Here is a 16,958-nt window from a genome sequence, read left to right as displayed (position 1 = left end):
TGTAGTTGGATTGCCAAAGACTTCTAAACAACATGATGCTATCTGGGTTATAGTAGACCGATATACCAAATCAGCACACTTTCTTCCGGTACGCATGACTTATACTATGGATCAGTGGGCTGAATTATATGTTCAAGAGGTTGTTAGACTTCATGGAGTGCCAGTATCTATAATTTCAGACCGGGATGCTCGATTTACTTCATTGTTTTGGGAAAGTTTGCAGAGAGCATTGGGCACAAAATTGAAGTTTACTACGGCATATCACCCCCAATCTGATGGACAATCTGAAAGGACCATTCAAACTCTTGAAGATATGCTTCGAGCTTGTGTCCTAGATTTTCAAGGATCATGGGAGAAGTATTTGTGTCTGATAGAGTTTTCTTATAACAATAGCTTTCATGCAACGATTGGTGTAGCACCGTATGAAATGTTATATGGCAGAAAATGCAGATCACCAATTCATTGGGATGAAATGGGAGAAAGAAAGTATCTTGGTCCAGATCTGGTCAGAAGGACAACTGAAGCAGTGGAGAAGATAAGAAAAAGAATGTTAACTGCTCAGAGTAGGCAAAAGAGTTACGCTGATCGAAAGCGAAGAGATGTGGAGTTCAACATTGGGGACAAGGTATTTCTGAAAATTGCCCCTATGAAAGGAGCAATGAGGTTTGGAAAGAAAGGGAAATTAAGCCCAAGATTTATTGGACCTTTTGAAGTATTGGAAAAGGTGGGAAAGGTAGCCTATAGACTGGCATTACCGCCATCACTGTCAAATGTCCACGATGTTTTTCATGTCTCATTATTGAGAAAATACGTGCCAGATCCTTCACATGTGCTAAACTACGAGCCAATAGAAGTTGAACAAGACCTAACATATGAAGAAAAACCAGTGAAAATTCTTGACAGAAAAGAGAAAGAGTTGAGAAATAAGAAGATTTCACTGGTTAAGGTCTTGTGGAGAAGTTCAAACATTGAGGAAATGACATGGGAACGGGAAGATGAAATGAGATCTAAATACCCAGAGATATTTGGGTAAGAGAAATTTCGAGGACGAAATTTTTATAAGGTGTAGAGGATTGTAGCACCCACATTATTTTGATATATATAGCCAATAATCACATGATTGCATTGCATTACATATCATACAATATGTATAATTTGAGCATATGCATATTCTTATAAGTGTTTTCATGTATAAGTATAAAAGTTGTGTATGTGATGTCTATATGTATGCTCAATATTATTAACCTTGTGGCATTTGAGTTGTCTTTTATGGGTGTTTGATGTGCTCAAGATATAAGAAAGTATGAAAAATATGGACAAGGCATGGAATTAAGTGTTGAAAGTGAGATATAGAAGGCAAAATAGGTTAAGTAGTGGAAAATAGTACAATGTCGATTACTAGTATTTCGGTGTAAAATTGAGTATTTATGGATTTACCAAATGTAATCGAGGTAGGATTAAGGTCTCATTGATGATGTAAAAATGGTTTTAGAACCATTAGATCAATTCTTGATGGGAGGTATACATAATCAGTGGTATGGATGCAAAGTCAAAACGAGCTTAGCATAAGTGCGCTACGCTCGATCGGGTAAGCATAACTATTGGGTATGAAGTCATATGGACCTAAGGTTTGGTGTGAGTGTTTTACACATAAGGATAATAGGCCTAGCAGATGATTAAGTCGAAATTATTGAAGTGATAAGGTTTTCATAAGTCAAAAGGTGAAATGATGAGATGAAAGGTGTCAACTTTTGACAATAAGGCTAAATCATTGAAAATAAGGAATTTTCATCAAACCTTATCACTTTGCACGACCATTATTCTGAAAAACAGAGAGAAAAGAAAACCAAAAACCATTTCTTGGCTGGTTTGAAGAAATTCTAAGGAGATCCAAGTGAAAGCAAAGCCAAAGAAGTAGATTAAGCTTAGTTCTAGCCTTTTTATGGTAAGTTCTTGTACTTGGAAGTTAAACTATGTTTTTAATTTTTCTGAGAACTTATATATGGTGTTTTATCATTTTTAAGATATTTCTTGGGGTTTCCAAGTGGTTTGAGGTTTAGAAAAGCTTGAAGAGATTGTTTTCGCCGAAAAGTTGCTCGGTAAGTGAAATTTTGTGTTTTATGAGGTTTTTGGGGTTCTTGGAGTACAAGATGATTTTTGGTTATTTGATTGAGTTTATAAGAGAGTATATATGTTTATAAATGTTTGAATATATGTGGAGACTCATTTAATTTGGGTGATGATCTAGGAGATAAGAATTTTATCAAAATCGGTATATGATAACTTTATGATGAATCATGTTGGTATTTGGGATATATGGTTATGGCAGGTTAATTGATGTTGATTATTGGTGTATTTTGATATTTGAGGATAGCTAAAATTAAGGGGAAACTCTGTCAAAATTTCCCCAAATGTCTAAGATAAATCTAATGCTCGATCTAGGTGGTTTAAGGCATTTTAGGCATGTTTTGGGTATGAAATTTGATATGAAGTCTTATGGGTATTTTTTAAATGAGAGTTCAATGTATTACTGCCATCATTATGATGAGAAATCCATGCTATTGTCAGGATAAGCACATCAATACCTAAGACATCACTTGTTACACGGTGAAATATATTGTGGACAAAAGGTAAGTAAAGTACTCAACTGCAACACAAGAATTATGTGTTATGTGAAAGTATGCATTATATGAATATTTTGTGAGTAAGTGGTATTAACATACAGTGACACTTCATCATAAATTTGTATGCATGGCATAATAGTGATATGGTAAATTATTATATGATATAAGACCATGCATGATATTATGATGATTAATTATATAATGCCTTTGCAAGTTTTGTGCAACATAAAAGAAAGTTGTAATAAGAAGTTTAAGTTCAGTGCCACTGTTTTGAAAAGGCAAATGAAAGTGTTAATAAGTGTAAACGGATGCCTATAGTAGGCTTATAGTGGCTGCCCAATAATTTGGGCTAGGTTTAGTGAACCAATTATATTGTTTGCCATATTTCCGTTTTTATTCTCCTCCATATGAGTTATTGTTATATGTATTGACACCACAGTGTGTGGCCGCCTTAACTCTTGAGCCTGACGGGGCAACGATGGAATAAGGTTTTTAATGTGCCCTACTGTGGTGAAGGCTAGCCGGAGGAGAACCCATGGGATTTTGTATTATATGTGTAACAAGCCCTGCAGGCATTGACCAATTCAAACAGTGTGCACAATATTAAGGGGCCCAAAATTTAAAAAAAAGAAGTTGTATATGTCCATTGATATTGGGTAATCATTAGCATTGCATGCATTACTTTGCTTACTGAGCTTTAGGCTCACAGTTGTCTTGTGTTGCAGGTAGAGAAAGAAATATGTGAATGATATGAGGAGAACTGAAGCATGGTCCTGACCCTGATTTGTACATATGAACACATCGACCTTTTTGTGGGTTATTTCAGTTATCAGTGAGATGTTTGTAATAAAGTGTGAAGTTATGTTTTGAAAATAAATTGGGTTATTTAATACTTATGTATAATATGTTTGAGACACACTTTATGTTTAATGTAAATAAGGTGAAATAAGTTTTCAAGTTTAAAAAAAAAAAAAAAAAAAAAAAAAAAAAATGTCCAGACTTCCGCAGAAATAAATTATGATATAGTTTTAAAACGTAACACCTCAAATATGGTTTTTAACTAAAATAAGTGAGGGTGTTACAGTGAGTTCTTCTTTGTCAATCAAACTCTGTCACTGATCTTTTGTGATTTATATTTGGTTATAATGATTTGAAGAAGAGATGAGTAGGAGAAGATAGTTGCTTCAATAGACTTCTTCTCTTGATCGTTAGAGGCTTATTGTTAGTTAAGGGCATTTTAAGTAGGTATAAGGTTATTTTTGTGAAAAATATTACGAGGGGTATATGGTTATAATAATGTAGTACAAAAATGTTATTGAAGTTTCCATTTTAAATCTGTTTGGACGATAAAGTGACCCATACTTTGTTTTTATTTATTTATTTTTTTAAGAAAGGCATACTTTTAGTTTTATTGTTATGTATATTGGCCTTTGCATTTTCAAGCCGAGAAAGCTATTGCACAATCGTAGTCGATTCAACTCCACACTTCAAACCAGCTTTTTCTGCTAATTTAAGGTAAATCTGGGAACTTTTCCTTTATTTTGATACTGTTTTACTTTTATGCTTGCTCGCTTATTGTTGCTAGAACAGAATAGACAATGAGTGATCATGTTTATTAAGCATTTACATTCAATTTTTATTTAAAAAAAAGGGTGAAACTGAATTGAAAAGGAAGAGCTTCCATTTTCATTACCTAAGTCAGGGTTAGAAACTATTTCCATTTTCAACTTAACGAAGTAGGTAATTTGGATGTAAAGTTCTAATTTTTCTTTCAGATTTCGAGATTTTCAACGTGACCTCTTGTATTGTGTTGTATTGACAACATGATTTGGATATTGGGTTCTTGAGTTTTTAATATATTTTCTCAAATGAACAGACAAGTTTGTTTGGTGCACCTTTTTATGTGATGCCATGTTTAAGTAATTAGTTTGATAGAAAGCTTAGTTGATCATGGCAGAAATGGTGAGCTTCTGTGATTTACCAAAGGAAATAATTGAGACAATCATGTTGTGGGTACCCGCCGATTCTCTAGTACCTTGTAAATCTGTGAACAAGTTCTGGTATTCCCTTATCTCGGCCTTCATCAACAACCCGGAATTTGTTGCCAAGCACCTCCTCTTTACCAAAAACCAGTCTTCTGCATCCTTACTTTTCAGACGGCCTTACCCCCTTGTCGTTCATAGCTTAATCACATACCCAATGTTGACTATAAAATATGATGATGATGATGATGATGGTAAGAACGATCCTTTTATAACTGTCACAGAAGCTCTCACTATACCACTTATTCGTAATGAGAGTTGCCAAGACTTGAGTCGATGGAAGGAGATTTATCACTGTGATGGGCTCATTTTGCTAGTAAACTATCTTGGGACAATGGTTTTATGTAATCCTGCTTTGAAAGAATTTAGGATTCTTCCACAACCAAAGAACATTATGATTGAAGGGCCTTTTTTCAAAATAGGATTTGAACTTGATTTTAAAAACAACGGTTACAAATGTGTCGCCATATGGTGCAAAAACATATGCAAAGTTGAGGTATACACATTGGGTTCCGATTCCTGGAGAGAGATCAACATGTCTCAAGACATAATGGATGCTATAGTATCTGCTGAACTAAAAGATGGTTTATGTTGGGGAGGTGTTTGTTACTGGTTTGTGGTGTATGATGATGAACTTAGAAAGATCCTCAGTTTTAACATGAGTAATGAGGAATTCCATCTCATACATTTGCCAGATTTTGAAGCTTCATCCTTTGACTTAGGTTTTCGGGTTCGCCTTTCAGTGTGGAAGGATTCAGTTGTGGTGTGTTTGACATCTCAGGAGAACATCCTTCATATCTTCACCATGGATGAAGCCGTAGCAGGTGCTTGTTCTTGGACCAAATATGTGGAGGTTGGACCAATAGAAAATTATTGCCGTGTGTTACCATTTTGGAAGAATGATGAGATTATAATCAAAGTCTGGGATGCTCCTAGAGTTGAATTAAAGTTGGTCTCTTGCAACATTTGTACCCAAAAATTTAGAGATGTTTTCTGTGATGTAGGATCAATATTATATTATTCTGATTGTTTCTATGTAAAGAGTCTGATTTCTATCAGGAGGAGGTGAGGTGAAGTTCGATCCAATCAGAGATTCCAAGTAAAAAGAAGGATTCTCAAAGCTATGGAAGAAATTGAAAATGGTAATGGCCTCTTACTACCTTGTATCTTTCTTCATAACCTCTAGTGGTTAAACATTTGTTATTTTGAAGAATGATCTCAGCATGTCTCAAGACTAATCTCATTGGAAGTGAAAAGATATGCTCGATTAGAGTCTGTAGCTGATATGATCAAATAGATAACAGGTTATTGTTCATTCATGAAACAATAATGGTGGTCTAAAAAAAACTAACAGAATCTTCCATTTTCATGCATATTATCAAAATTTATAATGGTGGTGTTAATTCTTCAAGTGAGTTGAGATGAGAATGTGTTGGAGTTTTCTTTCTGAAACAGAACCTTTTTGGCTGATTGTGCAGTTTCAAATAAGACAAGGACAACGTGAGAGAGTAACTTAGAAACTGGAACCAATGAAAACACAAATGATCACATCCTTTGCAAACCTCTTCATGAAAATTCATGTTTTAAAAGTCCTTTTGATCTATAATTGAATTACAATTCAGCACCAAAAATGGTAGAAGCCTCTCCAAATTTGCTGGTCATAAGGGGCAAAATCTCAATTCATATTTGATAATTTATAGATGTAAATTGCAGATAATGATTCTTCTTTTAAAAAACTTGCATTTACTTTGAATAAATAGATAAAAACAACACTCATCACCACCACCATCATATTTTGCTAAAGAAACCAGGAAAAAGAGAAGATCAAAACTATTTTTATTTTCCAAGATTAATGTGACAAATGTTAATTAATCCAAATTCAATTGTGTTACATTACAAAGTAATTTTACTAAATTGCCTCTGCGTTTTCACAATAAAAAAATTGTTCAATTCAGTTTCACCATTTGTCACAAACTAATTTTAATAGATTTTATATAAAAGTCCAAGAAATTGGAAGTATTAATTAAAAAAAATAATGATTATAGAGGTGAATGGTTTAAATTAGGGCTGAGCATCGGTCGATTTGGGCGGTTTTTTTCTATTCTAAAATCCAGATTTCAGTTTTCGGTTCAGATTGGTGCGATCTAAAAACCGACCGACCTACTTACAACAACAAAAAAATCGACCGATTTAGACCATGGTTTGGTCAGTTAAAACTGCTCAAACCGAACTTGATTCTTTTATTTATTTTTTAAATAATTTTTAAGAAAATTTAAGTTAAAAAAAATATAGATTATTGAAATCCATTTTTTTAGCTTTTTTTAATATGAAATTGATTCATTTAATTTGTTAACTTAAAAATTTTAACTTTATGATTTGAAAACCTAAACACATGGTTACAATGTTATATCCACAAATTTGGAACCTAACCATATTCGGTCGGTTTCGGTTTGTACGGTTAGTTTGCGACTAACTTATAAACCGACCGATTTAATGTCGGTTTTCGCTAAGGCGGTTTCAGCAGTTTTCGGTTCCGTCAGTTTCAGTTTTTTCGGTGTTCGGACAGTCGATTTGAGCAGTCTATTCAGTTTTTTGGATTTTTTGCTCAACCCTAGTTTAAAAAAGACTAAAGATGACATTATAGAAATTATAATGGGTTTGTTTTAGAACTTTAATTTAATTTCATAACATATACATTTGGTATATATCTTTATCTTGACTGTTCACACAAATGTCAACCAAAATGAATCGTTTTGTAAGATAAAAAAGAATTTGTTTTGAGTATTGAGCAATCCATGGTAACGAGTGTGTTTTGTAACGAGCGTAAGTTTTGAATTTGGAGTATCCATTTAGTCTTTAATCAATATAGTAATTAAAATAAGATAAATTTGTGAAAATTACCTATTTTTTTAAGTGATTTTGTACTGCGGTTTACTTTTGATAATTTTTTGCAAAATTATCTCAGTCTAAAATTCGATCAGTTGTCTAAATTTTTCAACTAACTGTCTAAATTTTCGACTAACTGTTTAAATTGTGAAAGATTATTTTATAAAAAAATTATTAAAACTAGACTAGAGTACAAAATCACTTTAAAAACAGATTGAAACCCCCCAAACCCACTTCCCTTCTCTCCCTTATTTTCTTCAAACTGTCTTTCTTATTTACTGATTTAGAGATAACAAAACATCATATTAGCTATTGTTTTTATGCACATCCTAATATGATAATAGGAGCTTATACTCTTTTTTCATTGTAGTTGTGATATATCAAATCTTTTGGTATAAAAAAATAGCAAGGATCTTTATTTTAATTTAAAGAACAAGATAAATTTTACTTTGTCTTCTAATTATCATATTAAATATGTATAGTTTTTTTTTCAGGCTTTTAATAAATATACTTTTTGATCTAAACAATACTATTTTTACTATATGAATTTCTAATTCTATATAATTAAATTTTTTTAAAATAAAAATAGAAATATATGTTTGTATATTAATTCAAATATGCATGTTTCCTCTTTTATTTATTTTAAGTATTCATGTTTTTTTTTATGTCCTATTGTTCAATTAATGAATATTTTCTTTACTTTTTAAAAAAAAATATATTTATAATTATTATTGTCTTCACGTACTCTGCTTAATAGTTATTTGATATGATTATATTAATAGATTTCATAATAATTAATAAGATTTTTTTAAAAAAAATCTATAATAAAATTTATATTATTTAGTTTATAACTACAAACAAGGCAGATAATGTTTTATGGAACCATGCATGTCCCTAATCAACCTTTATGTTGGTATGGTCCTACTTCCTCCACTATGTTCAAAGTTAACCGTGATACATCACTTACGCAATTCCTATCACAAAATTCATTTTAGTATTGGTTCAACACGAAAATTGTGAGATTTTACCGCACCATATTTTTTGTTTCATCCCAACCACAACACTAAAAATTACACAAAACAATATTTACAATATTTACAATATTATTTTATTAATCATTATAATTATTGTATATATTTAAATGATATTAATGTTAAAAGTTAGAAAATAAAGAAAAAACCAATTTTGTCGTTGCTACAGAGCCTCGCCATATAGTGGTAGGGTATTGTAGCTCAACACTAAAATGGTGAGAAATATGCAATCTGATTGGATTTGTTTGATGTGAAAATAACACTAAAAATGGTGATTTGCAGTCCGGTTAGACTTATGATATGCATGAAACGGTGGTAAGAGACACTAATAACATGACCTATTATTGCTTTGCCACCTTTCAACCTAACATAGCTGAGCCAATGGCTATTAAGCATGGTTTGATTCTATGCAAGAACCTAGGATATTTGAGTATTATTGTGGAGTCTGGCTATCTCAGTGTGATAAAAATCATTGAGAACAAATGGGTCCCTCGTTCTAAAACCCATAATAATATATATGGTGTTACACCAATACTAAAATTAAAGAATTTTCATATTATATTTTTTTTCCATTCCAACTACAACACAAAAAATTACAATAAAAATTATATTTTATCTTATATATAAAATAATATATATATTTATTATTGAATACTAATATAAAAAACAAAATAGTATTATATTTTGTTTTTATCGTTGCTAGAATACTTCACCATATTTGGTAGAGTGTTGTAACTTGACAGCAAAATAATAAGATAAATAAAGTTAGATTGAATTTAATTTTGTGTCTAACACTGTAATTATTATTTTGCACTCCGGTTGGAACTCCCTAAACAATCTTATTAGAGATATCATTTTGATTTGTAATGATTGTTTGAGATATCTTTTAGTTATTGCCCGAGAATTGCCAATGGCATCATGACACAACTCACTCATTAGTAAAGTTGGCACTTATTTTAGATGAACATTTGGTTTGGTGGGGTCATACCCATTATACTTCTCTATTATATTCAGGTAGATACCCTCAATCAATGATAGCTTATTGGTATTTTTTTTCCTTTCTTGAATTTTTTCTGCTTTGAGGGGTTTTAATGAGTTTTCTTAAAAAAAAATTAAGAAAATGTCACTTTTTTCTTAAAAAAAATAATAAGAAGAATATGACCACAATAGTGAAGTTAAGTATATCCTCTATCATATTTCAACTTCTCGTGGCAAATTAAAATAAATATTTATTCTCTCTTGAAGATCAAAATTTCATTTATTATTTTTATTTTAATTTTTTGAGAGAAATATTTATCTTTTTTTTTTCCTAAAAGCAAAAGATGGAATTGTGAGAACTTTGCTTGATATCTGAAATGAACACAATACACACACAGCAAAAGGAACAAGAAAAGTAATGACAGAAAGAGAGAAAACTGAAACAAAGTTACTTGGTTCAGAGATTCCAATTAGGAACTCCTACATCCAAGGCAGGGAACTTATCTTCCCTAGTCGAATCCACTATGAAGAAGAGAGATTTACAGCACTAGAATACACCAGCTAAGATCTTTACAAGCCATTCACCAGGCCAAAACCCCAAAGCTTACAGTCACTCTCGTTTTCTTTCTCCACAAGAATAGAGTAGACAAAAACAGAGCCTCTTAGCACACTAAACTCTCTTAGCCTTTTTCTGAAATAATCTATGCCTTTTATAGATATAAGGCTTACAAACAAAGACCTATAGATACCTTAACTAACTAACTTGATTTAACTTGACTTAACAGAATGATAACAATCACTTGGTCTGCAGCCCAAGATAACGGTTTTAACTAACAGTCAAGAAATGCAAGTCACACATTAACAAACTCCACCTTGACTGGCATTTCTATAGGACTTAGTTGGAATCGACATAGGGAACCCTGCTCCAGCTGTAGTAACTAAGTAGGACCAACATTTAACAAGTCCAAAGCTTCCTTGAACTTGTTTGTTGGTATTCCCTTGGTTAACATATCAGCTGGATTAATTAAAGTAGATATCTTTTCTACTTTTATCTCTCCTTGTGCCACTACATCTCTTATGAAGTGCAGCCTAACATCAATGTGTTTGGTCCTTTCATGGTAAGCACTATTCTTGGACAAGTGTATGGCACTCTGTGAGTCACAATACACCTTAGTATCTGCTGAATTCAGTTCCAGCTCTTTGGTTATACCTTGCAGCCATATTGCTTCCTTTATTGCTTCTGTAAGAGCCACATATTCGGCTTCAGTGGTAGAAAAAGCCACAATGTGTTGCAAGTTTGATTTCCAGCTGATGACATTTCCACCAAATGTAAAAACAAAACCAGTTAAAGACCTTCTTTTGTCTAGATCAGCAGCATAATCTGAGTCACAGTAGCCTATAACTTGTTTTTCTCCTCTTTTGTATTCTAATCCCAGTTCTGAACTTCCCTTCAAATATCTCAGCAACCACTTAACAGCTTGCCAGTGAGATCGGGCAGGTTTGCTCATAAATCGGCTAATAAGGCTAACTCCATAAGCAATGTCAGGCCTTGTTCCTATCATTGCATACATAATACTTCCCACAACACTAGAATAGGGAAGATTATCCATATATTTAGCCTCTTCATTTGATAGCTCACCTTTGACAGCTTCTAATCTGACATTTGCAGCAGTAGGAGTGCAAACAGTTTTAGCATCTTTTTGACCAAAGATTTCTATATTCCTTTTGATATAACCTGATTGAGATAGTTTTAACAGTCCCTTTCTTCTATCTCTCTTGATTTCTATGCCAAGTATTCTTCTAGCAGGCCCTAGGTCTTTCATGTCAAATTCTGCCTTGAGAACCTCTTTTAACTTTCGAATTTCCTCCTTATCTTGGCATGCTAGAAGCATGTCATCAACATACAGTAGTAAGTAAATCATCACACCTTCTCTTATTTTTCTCAAATAAACACAGTGATCATAGTGACTTCTACTATATCCCTTGGTTAGAATAAAATCATCAAACCTTTTGTACCACATTCTTGGTGACTGCTTTAATCCGTACAGAGATCTTTGGAGCAAACAGACTTTCCCTTCTGTTCCTTTCTTGACAAAACCTTCGGGCTGAGACATGTATATATTCTCTTCAAGGTTGCCATGTAAGAAAGCAGTCTTCACGTCGAGTTGCTCTAATTCTAAATTCTGCATTGCTACAGCAGCAAGCACGAGCCTTATAGATGATAGTTTCACCACTGGAGAGAAAACTTCATGATAGTCAACCCCTTCGACTTGAGAGAATCCTTTTGCCACAACTCTAGCCTTAAACCTCTGATTTTCAACACCAGGAATAGCAGGCTTGATCTTATAAATCCACTTACATCCAATTATTTTCTTATTTTCTGGCCTGTCAACAAGCTTCCAAGTTTGGTTTTTCCAATGGGACTTCATTTCTTCTTGCATAGCAGCTGTCCATTCCCTTCTATATTTGTTTTTGCTTACTTCAGCAAAGGAGGTTGGCTCTCCAAGCTCTATTGAGTCCCCAATATTCAGAGCATATGCAGTGATCTCAGATTGTGCAAACTGGGCTGAATATCTATCAGGTTTCCTTATTTCTCTCCTTGTTCTATCTCTGGCCAGCAAGTAGTCTCTTAGATCTTCATTGGTATCAGCTTGCTCCACCTCAATTTCTGTTTCAGCAGGCTCTTCCCTTGGATTTTCTTCACTATGCTCCACCTTAATTGTGTCATTGTTACCTGAAAAATCAAAGTTTGTATATGTCTGATCTTGTAGACCAGCATCAGATTTATTTTCCACCTCAAACTGTGAATTTTCAGTAATATTTTGTCCCTGCAAGTTAGTTTTGTAGCAAGAATTTTCATCAAAAATAACATGCTTACTAATGACACATTTTCTTTCATTTATTAACCATAGTTTATAACCTTTAACACCACTAGGATACCCAATGAAAACAGCTTTTAGAGCTCTTGGCTCTAATTTTCCTTGATTCTTATGCACATAAGCAATACAGCCAAATGTTTTTAAATGAGACAAGTTTGAACTTTTACCAGTCCATACTTCCATAGGAGTTTTAAATCCTATAGCTGAAGAAGGTGACCTATTTATTAAGTAGCATGCAGTAGAAGTAGCTTCAGCCCAAAAACACTTAGGCAAACCCGATTCGGATAGCATACATCTAACTTTATTTAGGATAGTCCTATTCATTCTCTCGGCTAATCCATTTTGTTGAGGAGTGTCAGTGCATGTTTTATGTCTTATAATTCCATTCTCAGCACAAAATTTGTTAAACTCACCACTACAAAATTCTAAACCATTATCTGTTCTTAGTTTTTTAAGTTTCTTTCCACATTGATTTTCAGTTGTGATTTTCCATTCCTTAAATTTACTAAAAGCTTCATGCTTATGTTTTAAGAAATAAACCCAAACTCTCCTAGAAAAATCATCAATTATGGACAAAAAATAATGAGAACCAGATAAGGAATTTGGTACCTGAGGTGACCCCCACAAGTCTGAGTGTACATACTCTAAGACTTCTTTTGTAGTGTGTACAGATCTTGCAAAACTCAGTTTGTGAGACTTCCCTAGAGCACAAGTTTCACAAAATTCCATTGAACCAATCTGTTTTGATTCCAAGATCCCTTGTTTGCTTAGTTCTTGTAGGCCTTTTAAGCTCATGTGTCCGAGCCTCTTGTGCCACAAGTAAGTTTGAGTTGGTGCTGAATTTACAACTGCAACTTCACCATTTACAGCTTCACCTTGTAATATATATAGCCCTTGCTGATAGCATCCTTTTAGAACCACCATAACACCCTTCATGACCTTGAGTAACCCATTTTCCCCTTTGTATGTACAACCAGATTTATCCAACATTCCTAGAGAAATTAAGTTTCTTTTTAGTTTTGGAACCAGCCTAACTTCCTTTAATATTCTGTAAGAACCATCCCAAAGTTTCAGTCGAACACTTCCAATTCCAGTGACTTCACATGAGTTGTCATTCCCCATGATTACATTTCCACCACTCACAGGTTGGAAATTGAAGAGTAGCTCTCTTCTGTATGTCATATGGAACGTGCAACCAGAGTCCATGACCCATTCATGTTGTATCTTTGTTGAAGAGATTGATAAAACTTCTGCACTATCATATCCTTCAGACAAATTTGCACTGTCATGACCTTCAGCAGACTTTGAATTATCAGCTTTGTTTCCATTCAATCTATATGTACCATTGTCATTTGAATTCTTCCTTTCTGGACAGAATTTCTTTATGTGTCCCTCCTTTCTACACAGCCAGCATATCCTCCTAGTTTGTCCACCATTCCTAGATTGAGATCTTGAATGGCTTTTCCCTCTAGAAGTATTCCTCTTGAGTGATCTGCCCTTTGCATTTAAGCCTTCTGCAGTACCCTTCTTTTCAAACTTTAGCTCCAAATCTTTTGATCTAAGTGCACCTAAAACATCATCCAAAGACAAAGTATATCTACCATACTTGATGGCAGTCTTTAGATCTTGATAATTTCCAGGCAAAGAATTTAAAATAATAACAGCTTGATTTTCTTCTGAAATTTTTTCATCAATATTAGCAAGACTCACTGTTATCTTTTTAAATTCATCCAAATTATCTTCTAAGGATTTAGTTGAATCCATCTTAAAACCAAACAATTGTTCCTTAAGATAAATTTTATTTGAAAGTGACTTAGTCATATACAAAGATTCAAGTTTTAACCAGATTTTTGCAGCTGTATCTTCATCATCAATTTGTCTTAAGACATTATCAGCAAGGTTCAGAATTAACAAACTAAAAGCAGATTCCATTACCTCAGTTTTCTGGGCAGCTGTGAGTGTGTCGGGCAGAGACTTCTCTCCCAAAAGAGCTTGTGCACACTTTTGATGAACCAGCACAGCCCTCATCTTTTTTCTTCACATGTTGAAATCCCCTTTTCCATCAAACTTTTCTATCTCTATGCATGACCCCATTGCTGAGTTCTTGTTCTTGATGATTTCTTGATTGAGATCTTGATATCAAAGCAGCCACGGAACCTGTCTCTGATACCACTTGTGAGAACTTTGCTTGATATCTGAAATGAACACAATACACACACAGCAAAAGGAACAAGAAAAGTAATGACAGAAAGAGAGAAAACTGAAACAAAGTTACTTGGTTCAGAGATTCCAATTAGGAACTCCTACATCCAAGGCAGGGAACTTATCTTCCCTAGTCGAATCCACTATGAAGAAGAGAGATTTACAGCACTAGAATACACCAGCTAAGATCTTTACAAGCCATTCACCAGGCCAAAACCCCAAAGCTTATAGTCACTCTCGTTTTCTTTCTCCACAAGAACAGAGTAGACAAAAACAGAGCCTCTTAGCACACTAAACTCTCTTAGTCTTTTTCTGAAATAATCTATGCCTTTTATAGATATAAGGCTTACAAACAAAGACCTATAGATACCTTAACTAACTAACTTGATTTAACTTGACTTAACAGAATGATAACAATCACTTGGTCTGCAGCCCAAGATAACGGTTTTAACTAACAGTCAAGAAATGCAAGTCACACATTAACAGGAATAATTAATTTACTTATATTTTCCCTTCAAAACTATAATTTAATTTTATTTATACATTATTTTTTTAAAATATTACAATATTAATTTATGATTTGATATCGGTACATAAGATTTTTTCGGTAGACATTTTTTTTGCAACAATCTTGCTTTATAAAAAATATTCATGGTATTTTATTTTATTAAAATGGTATATCAAGTTTTTGTGTTGTGATATATATCTTGAATGATAAATTTTGTTTTAAATCTATATCAATATTTTATTTATTTTTGTTTTGATGATATTAATTTTATTAGCTGGATATATTTATTTTATGTGCTAATGATATATTAGATTTTTTAATTAATTATACTTTAAATTTATATTCATTTTTTTTGTTGATTTTGAGACTATATAGTTCTCTAATATTAGTAAATCTATTTTTATACTATTGGTATATCAAATTTGTCGGGTTAATATTTTCAAGGTTATCTTGATTTTTTTTTAATTTTGGTGGTAAGTCATTTTAATAATTTGGTATAATTATTTTATATGATGTGGTATATTATATTCATTTGGTGAATCTTATTTCAAATTTAGGTTGATATTTTTTATTTATTATTTTGATGGTATATCATTTTATAAAATTAGTAAATACTATTTTAGCTCTTGAATTGTACAAAAGTTATTAATCAGATTCTCTATTTTATTAAATGACAATTTAGACTCTAGGTCTTGCAAAATAAAATAAAATAATATCATGAGTCTAATTTTAGTCAAAATCATTTTAAGTATAATCTCTCCCAGCTCCTTGGCCACTTTTCTTGGTTCTCTGAATTCATTGTATCTTTAATGACCCAATAATTGATTTTAGATTTAAAATTAATTTGACCAAAATGAGGCTCAATGTATTATTTTGTTCTATTTGCAAAACTTATTGTCTTAATTATTATTTAATAAAATAGATAGTCTGATCAATAACTTTTGTACAATATAAGTGCCAAAATAGTATTTACTAGTCAATATTATTTTAATGTTATTTTAAAATATATAGTTTTTAAAATTTTGATAGTATTTCATTTTTTTGGTTTAGTATATCACTTTTTTATGATATAGTATATCAAAATTATTTAGTGAATCTTGTTTCAAATTTATATTAATATTTTCTATTTAAATTTGGGTGGTATATTAGTTTATGAGTTTGGTATTTCTGTTTTATAGTATATCATTTTTATACGTACGTGTAATAAGCTATTAGAATTCTGATTTCAGCATTCTAAAATATCCATTAATTCTTAAAAATTTATGGGAGATTTATTGTAACTACATTTTATATTGTCATGCAAAATAAAAAAAATAGTTGCAACTTATCCATGTACCGAAGATACTAAAATTACCTCGCTACCTAATATTTTTTCATTAATTTTATAATTTTTAATGAAGAAAAATATTTAATTATAGAGGTTTGTTGTTTAAATTAAGTTCTCAATTAGGTTAATAAATGCTAATCAAAATAAGTTAAACTCAATTAGACATAGTTAAAATTTAAATCAAAATTGACTCCCTAAATATGAAATTTATGTATTTGAGGTGTTTTTGGAAGTCACTAATGTAATTACTAGAGTATTAATTACAACGACCAGTAGTTACACTCTATTTTAAAATACAAAGTGAATTTGGATATTAGGTGGTAATTAAATTTGAAATAATATGTGATTTTAGGCAAGGTAGACAGCAATTACATTATAAAATAGGGAAAAATTACACATGGCACTATAAATTTTAATTTTATTTTTAAAATATGAAATTTTACAAAAATGATAAAATTACTATAATAACAGTTTGTAATAG

General features: G+C 32.1%; 1 protein-coding gene across 1 annotated transcript; it reads left to right on the top strand.

Annotated features, from left to right (window-relative positions):
• Window positions 1-4,036: 4,036 nt before the first annotated feature.
• LOC133834439 (F-box/kelch-repeat protein At3g44120-like) lies at window positions 4,037-5,941 on the top strand. The gene has a single exon (XM_062264052.1). It carries the CDS (start codon window positions 4,575-4,577, stop codon window positions 5,733-5,735), a length of 1,161 nt encoding a protein of 386 aa, XP_062120036.1. The 5' UTR covers window positions 4,037-4,574; the 3' UTR covers window positions 5,736-5,941.
• Window positions 5,942-16,958: the final 11,017 nt, after the last annotated feature.

Source organism: Humulus lupulus, chromosome 5 (assembly GCF_963169125.1).
Source record: "Humulus lupulus chromosome 5, drHumLupu1.1, whole genome shotgun sequence".
NCBI lineage: Eukaryota > Viridiplantae > Streptophyta > Magnoliopsida > Rosales > Cannabaceae > Humulus > Humulus lupulus.
The sequence above is the reverse complement of the archived record's forward strand: the minus strand, read 5'-3'. Positions and strand labels throughout refer to the sequence as shown.